At 43.9% G+C, this 26,271-nt stretch overlaps 1 protein-coding gene across 2 annotated transcripts in view; it reads left to right on the plus strand.

The window, feature by feature from the left end:
* mtmr4 (myotubularin related protein 4) overlaps positions 1-26,271 on the plus strand; it is a 45,420-nt gene that overhangs the window by 11,885 nt on the left and 7,264 nt on the right. The window contains exons 3-10 of one of the 2 annotated variants that reach the window (XM_078286708.1): positions 13,185-13,274; positions 18,233-18,349; positions 20,221-20,303; positions 22,056-22,222; positions 22,349-22,445; positions 23,740-23,853; positions 24,002-24,201; positions 25,620-25,748. In XM_078286708.1, the coding sequence (XP_078142834.1) occupies positions 13,185-13,274; positions 18,233-18,349; positions 20,221-20,303; positions 22,056-22,222; positions 22,349-22,445; positions 23,740-23,853; positions 24,002-24,201; positions 25,620-25,748 (997 nt within the window). Of the gene's footprint in view, positions 1-13,184; positions 13,275-18,232; positions 18,350-19,474; positions 19,485-20,220; positions 20,304-22,055; positions 22,223-22,348; positions 22,446-23,739; positions 23,854-24,001; positions 24,202-25,619; positions 25,749-26,271 lie in introns of those variants that run through there. The other variant, XM_078286709.1, reaches the window with a different exon arrangement.

Genomic DNA, 26,271 nt, shown 5'->3' on the forward strand with positions numbered 1-26,271 from the left:
ATAGTATCAAGGGAGTTGGGGTTTAGCCCGTATTTCTTGAGACAGATCTTCCAGTAGCTTCTGGGGTCCTCCGGCAGAGCAATAAGCTAATCTCAGCTGACTGTTAAGGGCTCTCTGGGGGATGCAGTCGTCCAGCGATCCAAGCCATCTGAGCAGGTTGTGAATGACAGTAGTCTAGATGTAGTCTGCTGTAGCTCACGGACCTGCCAAGTCATTTTCAGGATCCATTAAAGAATAAAGTCGCAGGTTCCTGTTGTTGAGACCTGTTTTATTTGATTTTGGATGTCCTGGGCAATATTAAAGCCTCTTGAAAGATGCTTCCATGTTATCTGAAGTGTGGTTAAGTGGCAAGTGGAGAATCTGAGATCAGATCTGAATCTGAGTATTCGGGTGCAGGCCACTGTTGGATGTTTACAGACAGTCTCCTTCTGCTGTCACAGCCACTACAAGTTTGTCTTGAGGAGCTAATCGACTGTGTACCACAAGAGCACTATCGTCAGCATAATGTATTTTGAGTATGCGTTTGACTCTCAGCTTTGTGGTAGCTTGGAACTTCCTGATGTCAAAAAGTTTCCTACCCAGCCCAAAACCTATTTTTTCTTGGTAACACTTTTTTGTACCTCCACACTTCAGCAGTGAATAAGTACACTGCTCAAGTGCAGGAACTGAAGGGCTGAAATGTCCACAGGCTTAAAACGATTCAGTAGAGCTTCAAGGCACCAAGGATCATATTTTTCACTGAGGAGAAATGAGCTCTGCTGGCAAGGTACATTTAGAGTGAAAATGTGATTTCTGACAGAAAAATAGATATGTCTCCGCGACTATGATTGAGTTGCCACAGCTAAGGGAGCAATAATGAATTTAGGGCCACAAACACAATAATAATATCTGCAGTGCAGGTGTTGTATGCATGCTGAGATTATTTTACCTACAAAATAATTGTAATTGGTTGGAAAAAAATCTGGATGCCAGTAATTTACTGCATATTTGCAAATGTCATGTGTTTTTGTACTTAGTCCTAATTAGTTACAGGTTACCGCTTGTATGATTTCAAATTCTAATGTGCATGCAAACACAGCAATATGCATTTGCACATTGTGATACACATTTGCACTTGTGATACAAATATGCAACTTCCTAATGTCTCATGCCATCATCATATCCTACTTCTATAGCTGTGTGTCAACATGCAGGCAGACACTCTGCTTGCATGAGTCGCTGCCCTCCTTTCCTAAAATAAAACCAGAGACACAGGAGGCCATATCGGGAGCTGTCTGTTGTGGGCGTTTGGGCTGGGCAGAGCGGGAGGCTGAAGCCCAATGTTTGGACTGGACCTCTGGACTGAGCCATCATACATTTGGTTGGCATGTTTCCAAGTTCTTAACTTGGCCACTCCAAGGTTGTTTAAGTTAGGAGAGAACTTGGAACAGCCTTGGGGATGGCCCATTTCTACCACAAGATGTGGGATAGAAATGTGGATGAATCGGGAAATGATTTGAAAGCCTGAGTGAGGGTAAATCTTAATTTATAGGATCTGTGTTAGCAATTAAAATATCTAAATAAAATAATACAAGTTGATAAATACAGTTAGTTATACAGGTTTACACTCAAATTGTGTGCCATTGAATTAAAGCTTTAGGTGAAATGTAAAAGTATGTAAAAAGTAAAATATTTTCAACTCATTTATTGACACAAAGTATGTTACATCTGAACACATTCCTTTTTGAATGGTATCTCTGCTGAAGTCTCACTGGATGTCTGCATAAAGAGTTCAAAAAATCTGCAGGAGATCCTTCATGGTCTTGCTAATCTCATCAAGGGATAGCCCTCATCCTTCCCAGACTTGATGAGGTTGCACTTGTCTGGGAATCCGGGAAGTCCAATCATTTGGGATTTGGCCAAAGAAATAAACACTTGAGACTATGGTGCTGCGATTCACACTCACCCAACATTGCAAGACAGAGGAGCTGATTTATACGTGTGCCTTTTTCTCCTTCTCACTCACTCTAAAAGCATACACAAGCTTTCATTCACTGACAAACAATAAGCACACATATGCCAGCACGGATGTGGTTTCTTGTAAGGCTGGCATGACTGGACTTTGCTGTAATGCATAATGCTTCACCACTCGTCTGCATATAGCTTGAGGAAAATAAATCTGATGAGTCAGAGGCTTACCATGTGACATGAAAATAAATCTCTATAAAGTACTTCTGCTTTATTTGTGAAAGTGCGTTTTGCAGCAGCGGATGCGTCAGTCCATTAACATGATGAGATTGAAGTCACACTGCACGGTAGTACCATACATCATGCCTCTACTGCAACATACGGCTCTCCCTGCCAATGTAATTATATATATATGGAAAAGCCACACTAAGCATGAAAAAAAAATAGTGAACTGAAAAGAAAATCAGTTTGTGAATCTGAAACTATAATTTCTGCTTCCTGAAATAAAATGAAAATGGGCATGAATTAGGCATTGTTTCAGTGTTTCAAAGTTGAGTGTGCCGTGTGTAATAGAATAACCTAGAAATTAATAGTCACCTTTAGTATCAATATATTCATACTACGGACATCCCAGGGTAATTTCCCAACACTGTTAGATTTTTTAACGCTGGACACATAATGTAGCTCATTTGTACATATTCTGTTTGCAGCTGACCCCCAAAATACTAAAACTGAAACAAAAAAAAACAATAATAAAATTTTTCTTCAGCATAAGCTGAGGTAAAATTAGTAAATCTAATTTGAAAACTAAACTGACATTATTTTAAAATTAAAATTGAAAATTGAAAACTAATGCAAGTCACAACTAGCTTCATTTGAAGACCAAATGCCGTGCTGTTCTGCCAGAACGGCAGCTGATGGAGGTCAGAGGCTCACCAGAAAATAGGTTAGTCCAGGGAAAATATGTTGGGATTTGACGACATGCCAAAATGTCTCCCCTGAGGCTGTTCGAACTGGATTAGTTTTACTGGGGGAGGTCCTGTAATTGTTACTAACAGCATCTGTAATTTTAATCCAGTACAAATCGGCAATGTCCGTATTTTTTACAAATCCACAAAGTGAAAAATCCAGAGCAAATTACCCACCTCTGTGTTTCAGAAAAGTTAGAGGTCAACTGATAATTTCCACTGAGGTTCCACATATTCAGTCCCTACAGATTTAGACTTAACATGTAGCTATCGATACAATGGCCCATCATAGCAGCATGCAAGTTCTAGCTCTCCCAATGGACTTCTGCCTTCGCCTTTTTGACTCCCAAGGAGTGTACAGTATGGTTATACGTGGGTTTGTGGCAGTTAAATAAGCAAAAGCCTACTCAAATTCATCCATGTCAGCCCATATTCATTTTCACAGACAAAAATGAAATTGCACACTCACTGGCAAACAAAAAGTAGCATGACTGGCACCCAAACCATTTGCAAAGGAGTTGAAGCACTCTCAAGTCTCTTTGAGCGGGACTAAAATGATCAGACCACCTATGAGTGCGCTGAAAAACTGTAGCTAATTCTGTCCGAAATTAATACTGGGGTTGGGGGGAAATATCACCGACATGCTTGCTCTGGATGGAATTGCAATTAACAGTAATTATTACAATTACCCTACCTACCCTGGTGAAATTAATCCTGTCCAAATGGGGCTCTAGCGTGTAAAAATTACATTACAGGACCTCCCCCGGTAAAATTAATCCACTTTGAATAGCGCTTTGTTGTGTATCCAGCTAATTAATGGTATGCATACTTCATAATACACACCACATAATGCTGAGCAGTGAGACACCAAATGGTTGAAATGGAAACCAGAGGTGAGTGGCTCCTCCCGTCAGGAAGAGGTTGGGGTAAGAGGCAGGATGGGCTGTGTGTCCCCCTCTAGTTTAGGGGACACTGTATACACCATATACACACATACCCTCCCCTTCTTTTAGGAAGCAGAAGAGGGTGCTGCAAGCCCTGCTCAGTGCAATGATGTACTGCAGCTACTCAGACGGTGCCAAAGACACACTCGGAGAAAGGGGAGAGGGAGAATGAGCGGCTGTAGAATGCTGTGTCACTGGAGATCTCCGCATAGACTCGCTCTGCTCGCAGCACCCTCCCTCCTCTGTTCTCTGCCACGTATTTCCCTTCTGCACTAGATCAGTCACCACCACTGCGACGGCTTCGTGATGGAATACCGTCCAAAACCACTGGATGGGGTGTCTCTCTGCTGCTCTGTGCCTCTGTCTGCGTGCATGAGTCTTTTTTTTGCTTAAGCCAGCATGTTAACACAGCAAGTAAACCCTTGCGAAGAGAGCCTCCAGGGTGGTGTGATCAGCATAAAGCTCGCTTAGGCATGTGCAGACAGCTACCAGCAGACGGTGTGCGCTTTAGAAAGTGCCACTGCAGACTGGGTGGCTGTTAGATGGTGCATATATGGCGGCCGGAGCATCCTCCGCTTGCCAGCAGTACACTGTGTGCTGAACCGCCTGGTTGCTGAGGGAGAAGCATGCTTATGAGGAGATCTCGGTGAAGGGTGAACGAGGAAGGAGTGGGGGAGGAGTAAGGGATGAGAGGGAGAAGGGCAGAGAGCAATATGAGCACGTGAATGTGGGAGAGGGAGGCTGATGCGCATGCAGAGGGTGGAGCTTAGCATCAAGCAGTTCCCTCTGTCTCCCTGTCTCTCTCCTGCTCTCTCCTCTTCTCTCACGGTTCCCCCCCCCCCATCCATTCGCTCCAGTTGAGAAGGCACATCTGCAGTCGTTTCCTCACTCCAGTTTCCCCCTCAGTTCTTCCTCAGCTGATCGGGTGGACTGCTGCGTTTATTTTGTACCTTTATGGACTATCCTTTTCCTCTCAGCAGTGCAACAGGGACCGGGCGTGCACTCTCTCTGTTTCTGCTCCCCTCTCTGGGGATGGTGGGGGGTGGGGGGGGTTCCTGAATGAGAGCCGGGACTGTTGTGCCGTCCCATAGCACCTCTTGGGTGGGGGGTAACGTGCAAAAGGTGGGGGGAGAGGGGCGGTAGGCGCAGGGGTTTGGAGCGGACAGGGGGTGGAGAGGCTCCGGCTGGGGGAAGAATGGTTATGCCGGCTCCTCGTGCTCTGGTCGCGCTGCTGCTCCACAGGCTGTGTGTCTTTCAGGCACAGCCCTGCCTCTCCTCGACATGAGCCTCGCAGGAAGGGTCTCCTGCTCCATGCTCAACTGCTTTGTAAGTCAACGGGCTTTTATTTTGGTGTTCGTTGTGTTTGTGTGTCTGGTTTGTGATGGGTGTGTTTTTTTTTTTGTTTTTTTTTAAAGCTCTACTCTCTCTACCTCGCCTGCCTGCCAATCACTGGGGGATGGGGGGAGGGGGAGGTGGGAGGGGTGTTGGTCGACACACGTGAGCGCTGCAGTTATTATTAAGTAACCGGCGTCAATTCCGTACCACATCGAAATAATTGAATTAGCTCGGCTTCTTCTCATGCGTAAGATGATGAAAAGCTACTTTATTGCCTTTGCTGTCATTTCTCAGCTCCGGGAAGAGAGAGAGGGCATGTGAGGAGGAAGGCAGGGGAACATGTGCGTTGTTGAGAGCGAGCGCGCTGTGCAGTCACTGTTGCAGCCTCAGAGCAGTGAGCAGTGTGTTCAGTGCAGCAGAGGACTTTGTGTTCAGCAGGAGTTATGGCATTGGGATGTACAGGGGCTATATATAAGAGATTGAGTAATGTACAGCAGGTGCTGCTCTGGGAGATGGTTTAGGAACAAGACGAGGTGGTCTCAGCCTCCTGTCTCAGATCAGCCTCTGGTCCACATGTCAACCTCTGACCTTTCAACAAGGCCCCCTAATTAGCAGCCACACCTGCCTTCCACTACAGATTAAGCTCTTATTGACCCTGTACATAAAGGATATCAGCCCCATCCTATTGTCCTGAGCCCATCCCATAGTTGAAAGGCAGATAGTGTTGAATATATGTTACAGTCAGGGCTTTGTTAACTGCTAACTTTCCAATTAGCCACATTCTGCTTCACATTCCACATCTTTCACTTTAACCTGCCAGCCAACCCATGAGTTTATTTTGGTCAACCAAATACTTTGCGGGACTTTCCAAACTGGATAAGCGTAGGATAAAAACACGTTTTTCTAGTTCTACATTGTTGTCTGAAAAATTGCAGATTTTTGTTTTATTTATAGATTTTACACTGCAGTTTTTAATTTCTCATGGATTTTTTTTTAAAAAGCTAACAGTAAGTTATCAACAGGTAACAGGGTTTTATGGTTGCAATGTAACATCAAGAGTAGCAGTGTTATTTTAAAGGACTGCTATTTTATCAAGCTTTGAATACCCATCCAGTTCATATGCTATTATATGGTTGAATTGGAATCCTCAATCCTCACCAGTGTTCAATTGTATAGCACTTTTCAAAATGGTTACAAAATGCTTTACAGACAATAAAAACTATAAGAAATAAAAGCCAATAAGATAAACTATGGAAACAGAGGTACAAAAAGCAGGTTTAAAAAAAGACAAATGGGCAAATATAGGAATAAATTGGTTAAAAAGATGGCATTTTGGAATCTTCAGCACTAGTGAAAACTATCAAAAATCAGCCTGTTGTACAACAGCCATTCAACTGTACAGATTCAAACTTATCTAGACAGCGTTTAGTGAGGGATTCCTCACTTTTTAGCATCACGCAAGGTAATGCTAATACTATTGCAACTTGTTCAACCCTAACCCTTCAACCCAGCAAGAATGGAAGTTAATCTTTGGATAACTCCCCTTTAATTTCCATTGCCATTTCTCATTTTTCTCAGTGCCATGAACACTCATTAGGTGCTTTGAACACCTTGTGGTGTTTGTCAGGTGGACGAAGGACAGTGTGGCTGCCTGGTCCTCTTCTCCTCAGCCCTTTCTCTAGACATGGCCAGGCATTACACAATTTATGATCTCACTTTAATGTGTTTTACTGCCTGTGGTCCAGCTGAGTCGGCGGTCCTCCTTCTGCATCAGTGTCTGTATAATTTAGAATCAACGTCCCCCGTTACCTCAATGGATCACAGCTCTTTCAATCTTCCCAAGTAAAACGGGGGGTGCAGTGTTGTGCCTAGTCTTGCATCATCACCACTGCTGTTTTCCGGCTGTGGAAAAAACATATCTTCAGCTACTGTCTCTTCTATCCTCTACATGGCATGTTTGTTTCCCTCTGCAATATGTTGCATCCACCAAATGGATCTGTAAAATGTCTAATTGAATTGGTGAAGATTTTTCCATGGCTCAGATACCATTATACCTACTGGCTAAATGAATCAGAAGTGCAACTAGAGCCAGTTGCTTTTTGGGGATGTGTTTTAGTCTGCATCCCTTGTTGTACCTGTGATGGCTCTGATATTGGGTTATGCCACCCTGCCTGGCACCGAGGGAGGAACGCCCCCAAGATCCTGGCAGTATGTGGCTCAGTCAGTGCTGCCGGCCTCTGTCATCACCACAGCCTCCTGATAGAGGTTCAAGGGCAACAAGATGATAAATGGATTAACTTTCCATCGCACTAAAGAGAAACTAGGGAATAATTGAGCTGGCACATTGGACTCTGTTCTCAGTTTCTAGGGCCCAAATTCAGGACTCACTTTATCTGTAGTGTTTACTCACCCTGCTATAAGATATAGGCTTGCTTGTTCATTTCGCTTAGCTGTCTCAATGTCTTGAACTGTCACCCGTCAGCTTGGTTTGTGTTCTTGTTGAAACATTTACCTTGCTTGTGTGTATGCCTTTGCTCCTCCTAGCGCACTGATACAGTGTAATGCTAACCAGGTCATTGCAGCATGTCCTCATCCTACCTGGTGGTTAGTTAATTTGTTCCCAGGGAGCAACAGGTATCTTAAACATGTTTACAGAGAAAGACATACTCACTTCTCGGTGTACAACAGAGTGTTACTACATCTTTGTATTCAAGAGATATAAGCTCTTTGCTTATAGAAAACCCTGCCCAGGCTTATGTTCCCAGCTCTTGGAGTACGGCTCAGTCTTAAAACTAAAATGGGACTGATCATTTAGAACATGGTGAGTTATAAAATATTAACATAGTTGGAGGGGGAAGAGGGTGCACAGGGGAGAGATGAGTGAGTTTGGAAGGATTCGTCATACTCTGCCATCCCTGATCTAGACCCATTAGTTAGGCTGCACTGGCCAACTCGGCTCTCAAAACGTCCTTGTCTCGGTTGCACTTTGTTGAAATCTCTCTCTTTCTCTTCATCGGCGGGCATCTCTGCAGCTTTTCAATCTGTCCTATCCTTTCAATGTGCTCTTTATTTCTGTTTCCATCCACCCCTGTCCTATTGTTACTCCCTGACACCTTATTTGCGGTCATGCTTCACATTTCAGACCATGTGCCAAGCTGTGTCTGCTTCAGTGAATATGAGCAAAACTGTGCAAATAAGTAGACCCTTCAAAGTGGAAGTGAATGTGCAGGCCCTCTACATATTTTAAGAGGTCACCTCTGCATCACGTAGCGGCTCTCTAATCTGGGCAACTCTAGGACAAAACCCCTGTCAGATTAAGTAAATAATCTGGGGAGTAAGGACAGCACATTGTTTCCAAAGGCATTATAGAAGAAGAGGCTCTCTGCCTCAAAAGAGAGATTGTGTATCCATGGCAACCAGACTCTTATTCATGAAGACTGTGCCAATGTCTTTTTCAATTCCTCTACCTAATGTACTTTGCTGTCCTACTGTCTGTCTTTTTCTATTTTCCATACATACAGACAGTAATCCCTGGAAGAGCGCCTCACACACATGCTTTCACCAAAGGATCAGAGCATTGTTTTAGCAAATTAGAAATGAGCCCGGCCTCTTTTTACCTCCAGCTGTACAGTGTTAACTTTGCCATGTCAGACCAGTCCAGTCAGTTGATACCAGTATCACTATTATGAAAATGTATGTTATTAAGAGAATTTATGTGCTGTCGAATTTTTGTTTGATAACTGTAGGGGTGTGTGTGTGTGTGTGTGTGTGTGTGTGTGTGTGTGCGCGTGTGCGCACCCGTCAGATCCAGCATTTTGATTGCTTGTTGGACAAAGGTGGGGGAGGGTGTGCAGGCTCTCAGCAGTGACGAAGCAAAAACGTGTTGGGCACAGGACATGCTGTTCTCCATCTTTCTGTCTCCATTGGAAGCGAGAGCATTTTTCTTTTGCTTTAATCTTCTGTAAGCTGATTGTATCTGGTTGTGGACAGCATGCAGTGGATCAAAAATAACAGAAACAAAGTGCCTCACTGGTAGTGTTTATTTGCACATCTAATGACAGAGTTTTGTGTCCTGTCTTTAGTGTTGTCTATCATGCAAAGGGACTTGTGTGGCTGAAATCACCAGACTGTAATCAGGGGTTTTTCTGCAGGACAGGTTTCAATGCCACTTGCTAAAAGTCCTCCTCCTAGCACTGCTACGCTGATGCTATGCCTGTACTCTCAAACACAGGCACAACTCAATCTATATTTTATACCCCCTGTCATTTTCTGTCCTTTTTTTGTCTCTTTAACTTTTCATCTTGGTAAGTCATGGCTTGCTTGTCATGGCTTGGCTCAGTCTGAGCCCACCTGTCTGTGTACATAGACTCCGTCTCTGTCATGGATTCATGGAGCAGTACAACATCATTTAGAGTAGTTCTGCTTAGCCGTTTTCCCCTCCTAAAAGTACACTCTGTTCTAGCAGGCCTCTTAAGAGGAGTGCAACATCAGGCTGCTTTATAAGAGAATTGAGCAAGTGGTGCCAAGTCATCTACCAAGCAAGTAGTGCAGGACAAAGAAAAATGGGAACCAGGGGAGTTGATGGGCTATTGACGTAGGAGCTGTGTGTGTGTGTGTGTATGTATGTGTGTGTGTGTGTGTGTGTGTGTGTGTGTGTGTGTGTAAAAGATTGAGTATACGCTCTTCTCTAGTGACTGGCATTGAATTTCTGGAGGGAGGGGCTCTATACCGATACCTTTTCCATGTAATTTATGGCCTCTGTCTGGCCCATCCCGGCAAACCTTATTCCCCAAGAATAGCAAATGAGTCGGTGCCCGGATGGCAGGCTGGTGTTCAGACTGCCCGGCAACAGTGTGTGAGATCTACCTGTAATGACCTGACTCTCACAGGTCGCCTCTGACTGATGGCCACTGTCATGGTCCTCCCAGTCCACCCAGTCTCAGAAGAAAGTAGAGAAATTGATGATGCACAGCTGCCTCATCATTCAGTCCATGCTGAAGGCTGACCTAGGTCAAAGGTCAGGAGATTAGTGGGATTGCACAGCAAAGGGATTTGGACGAGTTCAGACAAGTATACCAATCTGAGATTGAGGCTTTTAGTCTAGAGTAGCTCCTTGGAATTAAAGTACAGGTTCAAATGCAGTATTTCACAATGACATCTTGTGGGCAGCTTTGTTGTTCTTGTCAAGGTCAGGTGAAATATTTAATTCTGTCACCACATTCACTCTAGGTTAGCTACTTATGTTAGAAAATAGCCTTCACCTCACTTACACCTTGAGTGCCTGTGTGGAGATGGAAACACAGCATTAGCAGGAGCATAATGGCATCATTTGGAGGAAATGGAGCTCATAGTAATACCAGACAGTAATTATGCTGGTGCATCTTATAAGGAATGTTGACATCTTGTCAGTATGGCACGGCCTTGACACCCACCCCCCTGGTTGCCATCAGAACTGCCTTTTATTACGATTTATAATGTAGAAGTAGCAGGTAGACTAGGCTTATGTAGTGACTAATCCCATTAAACTCTTCCAAACACTGACCCTCCACGCCCCTACAAAGCTTTCATTACAAACAAGGATCCCTAAGGTATTGACACCTTCTATGTCCTCATCCCATCAGTTGCATTGCTTGTCTTGTGTTTCATCTCCACTTCTTGGCTTAGGTATGACAGATTGCATATGTTCTTGTTAGGCTTGATATTTCGCTTGGCTTGTGATAGCCAGGATATCTGAAGCAATGAATTGTCAGCAATAAGACATTTCCTTATTGCCAAGTCCAGAGATGGGGACTATTTATTCATCTTCTGTTAACGAAGTTAGTCCTCATGTCATATCTTTGTCACAGGAGTTGATACCTAGTGCTTTGGCTATCATATCCCTATGATCTCTATGCCTTTGAAATCAGATGGGCGACAAGTTTGGTGACTTGGAGAGGAGGGGCCACCATGGCTGGCACGTCGTCTCCATCTGTTACCAGCCAGCCCAATGGGCGGTATGCTTGTCGTGTGGTTTAATCACTGGCTGAGACCTGAGGATGACAGATGTAATGACTACTCACATGGTTGGAGGTCTGTATGATCCGCCATCAGGGGGTTTCCCACCATGGCTTATGATATTGTGATGTGCTCTGTTGTTTGTCCTGGGACACAAGACTGTCTGTTGTTAGGTAGATACCAGTTACTGAGTCAGTAGCATCTGCTGCTTGCCTCCAAAGGACCCCCACCTACACACAGATAAAGGCCATCTTTCTTAAAGTTCAATTAAAACTATTAAATTAAATTAATTACATTTCCAAGCTTTTTGTTTCTCATAACCTATGGATATATTCCAGACCTTTTTAGATCACTCCTCTAGATAATCAAAACTGAGTAGACATCATTAGCCATCAGTGTTTAGTAATGAAATGTGTACCCTGGCTGCCACAACATTGCCACAACATTGCCACACATCTTTTTACTTCACACAAAGATTTCTATAAGGCCCCCCTCCTCCCCCGAGAGTCTGAGTGGAGGCAGTGACGGATGGAGGGAGGGAGCTGGCCAACTGCTGCTGAGACAGCCGGGATGGCTTGGCTTTTAGCCAAGTGTCTCTGGTGGAGGAATATGGTAGATGAGACCTGATAGGGTTTCCAATTATTCAGTTTTGCCGCATCTCATCTATAAAATTCTTACTCGTCATGTTTGTACATGTTTGTAGGCCTATAAAGAGCGGTTTATTTGAAAGCAACTGCATTCTCTGAGGGTTTTTATTTTGGTAACGCTGATTTTAAGTATGGTTCATGGATTGAAAAAGTTGTACACAAAAAAATTCAGTCTGCAAGTCGTACCCTTAGAGAATCTATGAATCTATGTGTATATACCCAAAGATATTAAGAAGAAAAGTCTACTGAGGGGGGAAAAACCCACAGTGGTGACTTTTAGGCAAAGATCAAAGGGATCAAAGGGCAGGGAAATGCCCTTCAGACTCATCATTTGATTACCCTGTGCCCTTGTCTTTTTTTCTCCAGATAATTGTATGACTTTATGAAAGTGAGCAAGGACAAGGTTTGTCTCTTCTTCATATTACTGCTTCTTGGGGTGTTGTGGCCTAGTTTCAGCGAACCAGTGTGCACTTGATAAGGCTCCTCTTAGGGCTTATAAGTTGGTCTTTATACTCATCAGCTACATTAGAAATGAAACATTAGAGGTTGTAAATTAGGTCTACATGGCCATCTTTTATATAGAAAATAGTAATAGTACCTTTATTGGTATCAGAAATGGCCACAGCAGAGAAAACATGGCAAAAAAATATCGAGTGTGTGAAATATTTTCCAAAGCTCCAGTATCTTTGTTTGCTCATGACTGTGGCACTCCGTGTCCAAGGCTACAACTCTTGGCATTAGGTGCCTGGTTTATCTTTGATATGTGAAATAACTGATTGCAAAGGTCAAATCAACCAGGATTACAAAATGCAACTCCTCCTACAGCACCATTATTAATTGTATCGGATAAAATTATGGTGAGATTGATCTTTCTACAAAATAGCTCGCCTAATTGACCTTAGTCAAGGTCTTGTGCCTCCTATTTGAGGTGAATTTTAGATCTCTCATGGTCAATATTTAACCTCCTACGTGATGCCTGTGAATATGCTTGCTAGGATTGTGAAATTCCACCTGGCTCGCCTCTTACATCAGAGGCTAACCACACTGATCAATGCTCAATTCAGGAACACTCTAGAAAGAGTACTTAGTCGACCGCTGTGTTTGTTTTCATTGAAGTTTTTTGCAATGGCCCTACCAGTATTCTGACCCATGATTTGACATTGCAGTGGTTAAACTAAGCTTCACTATTCATTTGTCTTTTGTGTGTTTCTCCTGTTTTTTTTAATTTGTGATAGAAGCCATGTATTTTCTAAGATGTATCCTAGGTTATAAGCTGTGCCATCCTGCTCTGTGGACCTGATGGCAAAGGGGAATTATCTGACCACCTCTGTGTTGCTTGTGTCTGACAGGGTGAAGAGGGGCCTCCCAGTCTGGAGTACATCAAGGCCAAGGACCTGTTCCCCCAGAAGGAGCTGGTGAAGGAGGATGAGAGCCTTCAGGTGAGCTCAACAGTTTTCATCAACCCTTAACCACCACGGCTCCAGAGCTCAGCTCCATCTGCTCTGACACCCAGCTATTTGTCTGTGGATTAGACGACCATGAGCTAGTGAAAAGGCTGAGTGTGGCACTTGGCCAGACTGTGAGCTCATCTTTAATCCCGGCTCCTGGTGTGGCACTGGAGCATTCCTCTGCAGCACCCTGGTGAAGCTCAGGCCGCCATTGTGTAGAGTGGCACCCCTTTGACTGCCAAGATATTACTGCAAGAGTCACAACTCGGCGGGCTTGGGGCCAGAGACTGGAGGAGAGATGATGAGACTGGATGAGAAGACCAACTTTTATCATCCGTTCAGCCACCCTCTATCAGTGTTCAACACAGGAAAAAGTTAATTAGGCAACTTGGTGGGTAACGAGGCACTGACATTTGCAAAGATTAGGGCGGCTGCCCGCACTCGACCAGTAATACATCAGACTTTAATAGGAACAAGTATTTTGTCAGATAAGGGTCTCTGAGTTAAATAATCTGTAAAATCTGCATTCCCACATTTAGACAAGGCCTTTGGACAAATTTGAAAGCAGGAAGTAGAAAGGTGTTTTTCGAAGCTCTTGTCTCAAGATTTGTGGAGGTGTTTGAATAATCTGAAGAACGTCTGGCTCAGGCCTTTCTATAGTTGTTGTTATATGTGCTGATATCACATGGACTGAGCTAATGCAGAGGATCTGCTCAGTGCTCAGATGCATAAATAGCATCAAATATTCAGACCCTCACTCTCTCCTTTCCCTCAGTCCTTTTCTAGAAGTAGTTATCAGATTTCTGAGCGTGGCAATAATCAAAGAGAACTATACAGTTACATTGAACATTTTTTGCAGTGTTTTTACCACGAAAATCAAAAACATAATAAATCAGATTGCATCATCTTAACATGTTTTCACTGTTTCCAAATTGAATTCTATTTTATTAGGCTAATTATTTAACCTTATATCAGCCAAAACACTTGTATTCTAAATGAGATCCTCCATTTGTCCCCTAGATGAGGTAAGGAAGGAGATAAGGAAGGGATAAGTGTTTTCCCAAAACATTGCATTCCATCCTGGTTTTTTTATGCAAAACTATCCTTGGCTCAGTATCAGTGATTGAAACCAAACATTCTTTTACAACTTTTCTGTGATGAACAGAAATGACATTTTACTTCTTATGATCCACCGCCAAAGATGACTCTCCTTGATTGGTTCTCTGTCAGTCACTTTCATGGTGAATTTACTTGTATGGATTCAATTCAGATTTTACTTTAGAGGTCTGTCTATGCATATGGGGGCTGCGGAGGAATGCACTATCCTGATTCCTGTCCTGTTCCACTCGACGAGCACAAGCCATTACGGAGGATAAAAAAAAAAAAAAAAAACTGGGAAGATAAAAAACATTTAGGTTACTGAAGCGAGAAAGGTTGGTAACTCTATTCCATGATGAAGATGCCAGTGGCAAGATTGTGATGGGCAACTTAAATTGTAGCCTCTGCGCTTCTAAGTTTGCACTTGCTGACTGTCTGGTGGTTAATGGAGCTCAGCATGCCTCTGTCTGGAGAACTGGACAAAGGAGAAGTGGAAGGAGGAGGGGCTGGCCGAGGCCCGGGGGGGGGGGGGCGGGCGGGCGGGGGAGGGTTGGGGGGCTGTATGTGTATATATTTGGTGTCTAAATTTCTATAGCTTTCAATTAGAGCGCGTTTATGGGTTGCAGTGAACTGCCGGGGGTATCAACATGTTTAAGTTTTTCAAAATAAATAGCCATGCCCACATGTCAAAGGTACTGGTAGATTTCTTTGTTTCCTGCCAAGCAGTGTCTGGAGACTGGAGTTGGGATCTGCAGCAGACTGTCTAGTGGAGTTATTTGTGATCCTGCTGTTTATCTGAGTGTCTCCCCACACAGGAGGCAGGACACATCATAGCTGTTTTTGTACTAAATACTTTAAAATCGCTTTCATTTTAGGCGCCTCCCATCATTTTCTGTGTTTCTCTACTCTCTTTCTCTTTGCTTCCCCTCCCTCTACCCCCCGCCCCCTTGCTTTCACACATGGAGTCACACATTTTCTCTCTGCCTTTGTATTTGTCTTTGTGTGCTGGCCGTCCCCTGGTAGTTTCGCTGACAGCTGATGTCTCTTACCAAAGAGGCAAATTACGGGCATTCCCTACCCCGCCATATTGAATGCCGCGCCGCTCTGCATTCGCCTCCCGTCTGCGTGCATGCTTGCATTTGTGCGTGCGCGTGCACACGTGCTTGTGCTCGCAGGCAGGCTGCTTGGACCGGAAGTCACGACTCACAAGCCAAGTCAGAGAATGTTATTCACGGGTCTTTTTGCTCACCCTCCCTCTCTCTGTCTTTTTTTATTTGCGCTGCTGAAGGCTGCACAGAGGAAGCGTGACACAGTATCTTCTGCTGCACTAGCTGCCTGCCAGTGACTCATGCACCTACTTTTGGAACACAGCTTGCTTGATGCAGCTCCCCGGCTGCACAGCATGTTAACTATGGCACTCTCAGCAGGACATGCTAAGTTCCTTCCACAGCGGAGCAGCACACAGACGTACAGCACTTTAGCAACCACTTAATTCATAGTTAACAGAACTCAGTTACTGCATACTATTCTTAATTCAGCCATTTCTGCTGCTGTTAAGGCAATGTTGAATGCGAATTGCCTCCATCCCCAGATTCATGACGGGTTGGAAATAATACAATAATGATTCAGCCTCTCTGTCTCCCCTTTTACACCGTGAAACAATATCTTTATTATCTAAATTTCAGTCATAAGCAGTAAACAACTTCTACACAGTTATCAGCTATGCTCTTTTGAGTGTCAGTCTCATCCTTAGTCTTGTTGGATCAGGCCTCCTCGCCTGTCACTGACACCGTTTAAGGTGGATAGAAGTTCCCCAAAGTTCAAACGTTTCTAAATTCATGCTGAATTTTCCAGTTAAATTTTAAATATTCTGTCTTTTAGAAACCCTAGTCCAAGGTGCCCCTACATTTGGCTCACCTTGGTGACTGACTGCAGAGTACTACATGTTCCATTTCCCAAGTTAAGCTGCACCCTTTCACTTGTCATGCTCCCTGTCCCGGCTCACCCAGGCATTTTCACTTGGAGATGAGCAACAGCAGGTGCAGCGCTGCCATGTCCTATCCTGTCTGGGCACTTGGGGACAGTGATAAATGTCAAGGGTTTTTTTTCCGTACACACAGTGTAAACTGAAATCTCTGGGCCACCAGCCTTCACTGCTTTGATGCATTGACAGCATTTGACAACTTATCAAACCAGAATATTCCCATTTTAAAAAGAAAAAAAAAAGAAGACTTTATTACATTATTATTTATAGAAATAAAAGGGAAGCTGAGTAGATGTTGAATGGGAGACTTGTACTCAGAGGACTGTCAGTCAATCATATCCAAAACCTGCAGTTTTCTGTGCAGTAAGGCTGTGCTTTTTATTGTGATTATGCATTGGCTAATGATGTTTCAAGTAGGCCTGCTTTTCTGACATCTTACCATAATCCCCCATCTGCCCTGCTGCATGCCCTCTTTTAACATGCATCAGTGGGTCCTCCTCTTCATGACTCAGCAGCGCATGCTAATGCAGGATGAGGTAATGCAGTATGCAGTCTCTAGGCAACACTCTAGTGTCCCTATTAGGAATTGAATGACTAGGCCTGTATGGCACCTTGTTGTCCCCAGTGACGGATTACAGTAAAGCAACCAAACCTAACATTAGTTCTGGCAGGCGATCAAGTAGAAGTGATGACTGAGAGAAACTGAAGTTAGAGCAGTGGAACAAGGGAGTCTAAGTAAGGAATGAGTGGGCTAGATGTGATCCTCAATTTGCCAGATGAGAGACAGAGTGGTAATTTATCTCCCATCATGCTTTGCTGTCTGCAGGATTTTTAAAAATGATTTTGCCTCTCCACACAATTTCATAGCATTAAGTCCCACTGGTCAGCAGCAGTCACAATAAAGATGTTACTCTCCAGTTCACTGAATTGAAGGACAGCCTTGTTTGTCACTCTTAATTTAAATCTCTTGAGTAAGAAGCGGTAAAGAGCCGAACTACATTTGCTGAACCATAGTGGATTGGTTAGTGTGGGGTTGTTTGGCTTGCTTTGGGTAGGATGCGCCCATTTTATATGAATTGAGATATCGTTTAGAAGTTGGCAACTGCGGCTGTGTGTCTCTTCCACGTGGTCGGCTTTTTAAGCAGCTAATGCCCTGCCTCAGAATGAAATGAAAAATGTGTTCTATTATCCTCTGATGGGAACCAATTATCTTAATGCAGGGGTCTCGTTCCAGCCAGAGCCTGGGCGAGGCTGCGCCTGTATTAAAATGGGCACAACTAGGAATGTTAATGGACAGTTTGAGAGCCCTCACTGTACCGTCAGCATTCATGTAGATAGTCTCCCTCCCAGCCCGCCCTCTTGTCTGCCTGCTCGCTCAGGCTCAACGACAAGCCCCTGCGCTCACAAAGATCCTTCTATAATACCACTACATGCTAATTGGACTGCTACACATGCACAGTGTTTCCCCCCCATGTCCCCTCTCTCAGATCTCTGTAATGGTGGGACACTTACTGCTAGTCCAGGTTCTGTCTACTCAAGCCAACTCTCGCCCTGACTTTAGCTGCTAGCAGGCAGTTAAAGTCCCCTATTTCAATGGTGCAAGCATGAACTTTAGCTATTAGTAATTGTGCCTAGTTAAGATGGTCTTTTACTGAGGTGAGCAGAGCTTGGTATGGAGATCTTCAGCAATTTTCATAAAAAAACAGCTTAGACGACATTGAGAGCTTCAAATATAGAACTGTAGATGTTATGATTATATAATTCCAGTAGACACAATAAAGCCTGAGAATAAGAAGCAACATGGAAAGTGTTAGTGTAATGTTTTTGTAGTGCATTTCAACAATCTGCTTGTTTTGTGTCCCTATAGGTGCCGTTCCCAGCTCTTCAGGGGGAAGGGGTGGAGTATCTCGGCCATGCGGATGAAGCCATCATCGCCATTTCTAACTACAGGCTCCACATTAAGTTCAAGGACTCTGTCATCAATGTAAGTACACATAACAGACAATAAACATAAAGGAGTCTGGAAGAACCACAAAAGTAGAGCCTTAGTTTGGTCCAAAAGGCAAGAGGTCAGTGTGATCACAACAGCTGCTGTGCCACGCCACTAGAGAAACCAATAGCGTGCTGAGGAGGCCATGCTGTTTAGTTTGAACACAGGAAGTCTTTTCCCTTTCCCCCATATAAATTTTATACAACACATTTTGGCACTAGCAAGGCAAATAAACCTAGTAGTATTTTACATGAGGTAGCTATAAACTCCTGTTAGTCATATCCCAGCTTGGCGGGCTACTGGATCCCCTCTAAGTTGGCATGAAGTTGTTTGTACCAGGCTCGTACCACAGCAGTGGCGGGGCTTCTGATCTCCAGGCAGGAGACATTTAACGTGACATCCAGGTTCCGCGGGCCCGGCCCCCGCTGGCACTGCTGTGCGGCAGCCCTCTCCTACTGACGTCAGGCCTCGCTCAAACACAAACAGGCCAATTGTTTGCATTCACTGGCAGTGAAATTCCTTCTTCTTCCAAACCCCTGTCATCTTTTCCAGAAAGACCCAGCTAAAAAAAGTGAGCACAAATCTGTTTTCAGAGTGTACATTGACACCCGGATGTGCAGGCCACTTTACCTTGGCTCTGCTTACCAGAGGAGTGTCAGATTAGGGCACTGAGTTCAAGTGTCAGCAGCTAACAGCTCATATCAGAGTGATATTTTGCAGCGCAGAGTCCTGCCTTGACCCCGGCCGCACAGATGAACTCTGTGAATGCCAGCAAGCCACAACCCCTCTCCCATACCTCCCCTTCCTGCGGCACATCCCCCTACTTCTAAGCTGTTTTCTTGCCCTTTGCCCCTGTCCATGTTTGTCTTTCTCTCCATGATTTCCATTTGGCTTGGTCATGTGCGACAAGTAGCACACTGTGTGATCCACTCTGCCTCAGCTATCTTTCATCTTTCAACCTCTTTGATGTTCTCCTTCCTTTTAACTCTTCATTTCCTTTTGTGTTTGAATTTTGGTTTAATAGTTTTTTCCATTTCCTCCTGTCTTGTGTCCCCCCCCTCCCTCTCTCTGTGTGCTCCATGGTGTCACTGTGTTTTAGACCTACCCAGGTGTGGACAATGAGATATCTGTGAGTACCATATGATAAACGCCACCCTCTGCCACAGTCTAGACAGGTTTAATTATTCAGCTGTTCTTCACACTGCTTCAGGATTAAGGTGCACCATGGACAAATTGTAATTTACCGTTCAGTTGAATGGTATCTCTGTGTGTATTATTATTTTCCTTTAAAGCCACCTTGCTGCACGATTGTAGGCGCAGCGAGTCAGCTGGAGAAACTGTAATATAAACTGTCTCCTCTATTTACGGTGCCACTATGTGCACTTTATACTGCCAAAGTCATTCTCTGTTATATGACATGAAATGGTTGTTGTTTTGTGAGTCATACAAGGTGCACTTTGTGCTCTTGCTGAAGAGCTAGGCCAAAGATCAAGCTTGGTGGATGATTTTGTAACTCTTTGGAGTGCCATTATTAACACCATAGTCCACAATATCACTTAAAAGCTTCCACTTCAGGTTTGTGCAAAGCAGAGCAGAAAAAGCAGAATAACCAATCCAGTGGACCTAGTAGCCAGGGTTGTAGCTGTTGGTTGGTGTGCCTTCTCATACTTAACAGAGAACTAAGGATAGAAAGGGTTAATATACTACAGCAGGCCTCTTTCTCCTCCACAGTGAGGTAGAAGCTGTGTTGTGCCCATGTCTAGACCAGGGGGTGGTATGGGTATTAAAGCTCTTTACAGATGTGCCGTCTGCTCCGACTGAGGCCTGTCAGCCTGATCACGTGTGCTCTCTTTCTCCCCCTACAGGTGCCTCTCAGGCTGATAGAGACTGTGGAGAGCAGAGATATGTTCCAGCTGCACATCATCTGCAAGGACTCAAAAGTTGTCAGGTAAGGAGAGCACCTCACTTGCCCACTAAAGGCATCATATTAACTCTGCTGACAGGTTGATACTGTTGTAAAGCAGAGCAAAAACAGTGCTCCGGTAATGCTTTTACTGAATTATACAATGGCTCGATTCTGACTGTCTGGGCCATTTATATCACACAATGCCGGGCTTAAACACCCAGCTTCGATCACTGTTCTACACTAATGCACTGATCAATATTTCCAGATTCCCAGATTTTCACAACTTGGTTGTCACAAAGAATTGCACAAACAGCAATGTAATAATGTTAACAATTCTCAATAGTATATAACAATAGTGTTCAGGTTCTTTGTCCCTGCCTGTGCGCTCCGAAATTATTTAATTACGCTGGCGATGATGGAGATCATGTCTTGTCTTCCCAGTTCAACACTCGTAGCTGTGCCTGCCTGCGTAAAGTAGGTTATAGCCTCCAGTCTGAGCCAGATAATAATCTTGACATTGCTGGAGGCAATATCAAGGAGGCAGTACTAATGACAGTAATGCTTGCTAGTATAACATTAGCTTGCTAGCGTTTATCTGTTTTTGGTTCTAGAAAACTACAATATTGCTTGGTTGTTTATAAGGTGTTTGCTGTTTTCATTGCATTCATGTCGTGTTTACTAAGAGTTGAATGTTGCTGTGCCCCAGATATTATTCTGATGCTCAGGCGTTACCAGGATAACAGAGATATCATCAGCAATGATTTTATTTCTGTAAAGCTAGGCAGTCTTAGTGTATTTTTTGCTACCTTTGAGATTATGATTTTTCTCTTGGTATATTATTGTATAAGCAGGAAAACAAACTATATATCCAACTTTATTTTTTTCATTGGTTTTTAGAGGTTTTCAGAGGGAAGATTGGTTTGTCCATATATATTATTGAAATATGGGTTGAAAAGCTGAAAAGAATGATGTAATGCTTTGTATACTTGCAATGAATAGTTTAGAAGATACACCTAGATATCTGCGTTGTGGTCTTACACTGTAGCATGAAAATGGCCACACTTTGATTACAGGCAGCAATGGAATTAATTGGGTCATTTCACTTGAATATGCTCAGATGCGATCATTTATAACGTTTGCACTATACATGATAGAAACATGGGCTCTGTATAATTGTTTTGTTTTTGTTTTTTGATTTTATTTATTTAATTTTTTCAAATTAACTCCTATGTTTCTTCCATCCTCCATATTGTTTGTTGGACTTCTTCGTTAGAAGTGGGCTTAATCAATTCTTGAGAATGTAGCTACTGTAGTAGGCCTTGCTAAGTGTAAGTTAGTAATAGCATTAGTTAAGTTGTAGCAGTGAGCTATTGGTGATCTCATTTTATTTTTCATTGTTATATTTTCATTTGCCATGCAGCTGGCAAGCATATAACTAGCATAAAGCTAGCTTTCACTTGTTTAAAAAAAATCAGTTTAAAGCAACAAAGAACAAAGCCCATTTGCATTTCATAAAGTGGACTGAAATCCTCATCTGCTCGCAGACATCTGAAGCATTCCCAACTCGTGGAATTCAAAGGCTTTAGAGTCCCAGCAGCAGATGTGCCAGGGGAAGCTTGGTTCCTCATCATTAAGCACCCACATTATTACCCCTGTTTGAAGGCGGGGGGAAACACTCAACATCTGAATCAGTTTGTTTTCCTTGTTTTTTCTCCTGAGCCCCAACACATGAAGACACTTTGTTGTCGGATCACCACTATTCTTCCTAATCTGCACACATTGGGCTCTCCACAGATGCCACTTTTCAACGTTCAAGCAGTGCCAGGAGTGGGTGAAGCGTCTGAACCGGGCCATAGCTCACCCGTCACGGCTGGAGGACCTGTTCGCCCTCGCCTACCACGCCTGGTGTCTGGGAGGCAACGCCGACGACGAGGACCAGCACGTTCACCTCTGTCGCCCAGGTCCGCACACACATGACATACAAGACATACACAGAGCAGCAAGAACAATTAGACTTCTGAGATTGCTTATTTTTCTTGCATTTAGACCTCCCTCGCTCATGCTCTGTCTTCCCTGTGTGTGTGCAGGTGATCATGTGCGCCAGAGGATGGAAATGGAGGTCAAGAGAATGGGCTTCGACACTCAGAACGCCTGGAGAGTGTCAGACATCAACTACAACTTCAAGTATGTCACAGGCCCATCCTCTTTACCATAAACGGCAAGACACTCTCTATGTGGACAGCAGTACAATAACTGCAAAGTGTCAGAACGTTTTTTTAGTAAGTGAAGGGTGAGTGGCGGTATTTCAAAGAGCAGTATGACGGCTCTGAGAGGGAGCAGGGCTGCAATCATGCAGGACTAGAAACAATGTCACACCAATGTCACCAGACTGAACAGATTGTCTGAAGGACAGCTTGTGTGCATACTTGCACATCTTTGTACTGTGTTGTACTGTCTTGTGGGGTCCAAATGGGGTCTGTACAGGACTGGAATAAAAAACCTGGAAAAGTAGTCACTTATGTGTCAGACATCTGTGGGGAAACAGACATTTGAATTTGTGCTGGATTATGGTTACATTTGGGCACATAGTAGTGAGGTTAGGCTTCAGGGAATGAGAGAAACTTGAATGCCCTCCCAAATACTGGCACACAAGGGTGTGTGTGTCTGTGTGTGTGTCTGTGTCTGTGTCTGTGTGTGTGCTTGCATGCTGCTCCCCTGTCTGACCTCTCAGGCCAGCAGCGCTCTTACTATGCCCAGTCCTTAACACACACACAGAAATAAATACATTGTAGCACTTACCCAAGCACAAATAATGCGGTGTACTAGGTGTGTGTGTATGTACATGTGTATCAGGCCCTTGTGTCTCCTTTGCTGTCTGGGTAAATAAATGCGACAGAAAAAAAGGGCAGTCTGCCCTGAACACCTAAGAGAGAGCATCCTGCTGAGGGAGACAGACACACAGGACAACTGGCTAATTAAACAAGCCACAGCCTGCTGAGGCCCGTGACTCAGCACAGTAGTTCACTCTCTCACTCTCTCTCTCACTCTCTCTCTCTCACTCTCCCTCCCTCCCTCCTGGATTGTTAAAAGACAGTCAGCAGGTGAATAGAGAAAGGAGAGAGTATCGTAGGAGAGGATGAGACGAGAGACAGATGGAGTGAGGCAATAGCGGCCAAAGCAGAGAAGGTATCAGGATGGTGGCTGAGGGTTATACACGTTACAGAACAAATTCAGGATACGATAGTGACCCTGAAAAGCAGGACATTTGGGGTACGTCTCAGTACGTCTGTGTGTTTGCTGCAGTTCAGAGCTCCATTTTGTCAGGGTTTCAGCACAATAAAAGACCCTCTTCCTTACACACTTAGCTGAAGTTGGCCTAATTTACTGGCTGGATAATCAGCATTATGAACAGCATTTTTTTCCCCCTTGTTTTTCCACCTATGTGTAAAATCATGCCTCCTGTACTTCCTCTCTCCAGGCTGTGCTCCAGCTACCCCCAGAAGCTGCTGGTCCCAGTATGGATCACTGACAAGGAGCTGGAGAGTGTGGCTTCCTTCAGGTCCTGGAAGAGGATCCCAGTGGTGGTCTACAGGTGGGTTTAGAGACATATGCACACATACAATATTATCTGTCTCTTCAAATGACACAAGACTGTTTTCCCTGTTTATTATTTAGAGTTGATTAATAACTGTAAACGTTAGGATTCATCTCTTTCTGTTGACTGTCACCTTGGATCCCAGGCACCAGAGGAACGGGGCGGTGATTGCCCGTTGCAGCCAGCCTGAGATTAGCTGGTGGGGCTGGAGGAACACGGAGGATGAGTACCTGGTGACCTCCATCGCCAAGGCCTGTCAGATGGACCCCGGGGCCAGGGTTACCTGCGGAGCACCAGCCTGCCGACCCCGCGGGGACGGCCCCGACTCCTCAGATAGTGATTTTGGTAAAGCAGTAGTATGATTTATATCTGATTCTGCACACTTCATTACCTCTCATGAATGCTTTCAAGCTTAGTCAAGTATTTGTGGAAATGTCCTAACATTCGCTTTTTTGTCTGTCCTTGTGACTCAAAAAGAAAAAACTTCTAGTATTTACGGATTTGCTTTAGTGACTCTAGCTTATTAATTTTCCCTACCTCCAAACTGAACCCAATTAGGTTCATGAGAACTAGCAGCAAATAATGAATCTAAACATAATAAAAGTGCCTAGGAATACGCCATTTTCAATTATGCCTGAATACATTGCAGTTGGTCAGCGACTAGATTGTCATCAATTTAGAGCAGATTAATTAGGCTTAAATCACAACTGCGCTTTTATTTTCTGCATTGTTTACATGTTCCCATTTAGGAAATGAGCTTTTCTTTCTCTTTAAGCCTTTGTTTGCAAATTATATGATTGCAGATTGGAGAACAAAAGCTTGCCACACAACTGTGCCCAAGTCTGTCTTGACATTTCTGAGGCACAAAGTCTACACACAAAATAAGACTGGCCATTTTCACAGAACATAGATTATCAACATTTAAAGAAGAATGAAATGAAGGATCTCTGCCTCGATGGTTTTATAGTCCATTTGCAAAACGCACAGGTGCCTCTCAGAATGGGCAATTAGTCACGCAGAGAACCAAACACGCAAGGAAGTTTGTTTTTGGAGCTGTAGAGAAGGCAACCTTGTAGAGACGAGGGACTCTGAAGTCACAAATAAGTTAAAAAGCCTTTATTTAAACATGGCTAGGCAAAGATAAAATATATACTGTATATATAAATGAACCAAAACATTTTAGCTTTCAATGAGCCTTCGTCAAGGTACCTACATTGATACTAACATGACTTTCCTGTGTCCGGGGAAACATGCTTCAAGCAGTCCATTCCCCTTGGCATTTTTTGAGCTAGTAGAAAAGTAAAATAGGTGAGACACGGGAGAATCTGGTTGGATTCAGTCCTAGACCAGTAGGGGTGCATGTCCCAGAGTCAAGTATCTTAATCGCTACACTGTCACTGGGCACACATCAACATGCTGGAAAGTAAGTGGCAGCACAACACTGATTGAGTGGAGTGGGCAGTAGCTCTGTTCCAGTCTTGGAGTAATTACTTGTCTTTCTTCATGGTGGCCAGAGTGAGGGTTCTGCCTAGTGATCGTTCCCAGTTGTAATACTGTGGTTGTGTCATCGGGACAAGATATTGATTTTCCGTAGGGGACAAATGGAGTCAGTACTGTTAATCACATCCCTAGCGCTTCTCTGTTTACCCTCCTTCCCCTTTCACACTTTCCCTCCCTCTTCCCCACATGTTCCATCCTTTTTAACTCTGCCCACGCGTTACCATGAATTCACCTCTCTCCGTCCTCCCGTCTGTATCTCCCAGACTCCTCGCTGACAGGAGGCTCTGGCTCCGATGACAACACTGTGCCACAGAAGCTGCTGATCCTGGACGCTCGCTCCTACACCGCTGCAGTGGCCAACCGAGCCAAGGGCGGAGGCTGCGAATGTGAGGGTCAGTGTCTCCCCACATCCGCAACAAACTGCTGTTTCTGCCAGTCTCTACCAAGCCTATTTATTATTAGGTTCAGTTCTGATTAATCCATCATGCTTATCTCATTGATGCTAAGATCTAGGGATGGGACGATATGCTTATCTCAAGATACGATTCGTATCGCGATTCATACGCGATTTGGGGCTCATGATTTGATAATGTAATAAATAAAAGTTCAATGACAACGAAGTATGACTGCAGAATTATGTTTATTTCTGAGCCACAAATCTTTCTAGCAATGGCTTGCTAGAATATAAACAACAATTAACAAATGTTATTGCAAAGCGTAAATAATATAATTCGAATGGAGAGCTTATGAAATTGTGACGGGCAAGCCGTCTCATTTGTGATTACTACAGTAGAATAAAATGTAATATTGTGATTCTTTTTTTTCCCCCCACGATAAGTATTGTCACATTTTTGTATTGCGAAAACATCACAATAGACGCTCTGTCTTACACAGTAATCTCTTCGCTCTTTGCCT

Source organism: Centroberyx gerrardi, chromosome 11 (assembly GCF_048128805.1).
Source record: "Centroberyx gerrardi isolate f3 chromosome 11, fCenGer3.hap1.cur.20231027, whole genome shotgun sequence".
Lineage (NCBI taxonomy): Eukaryota > Metazoa > Chordata > Actinopteri > Beryciformes > Berycidae > Centroberyx > Centroberyx gerrardi.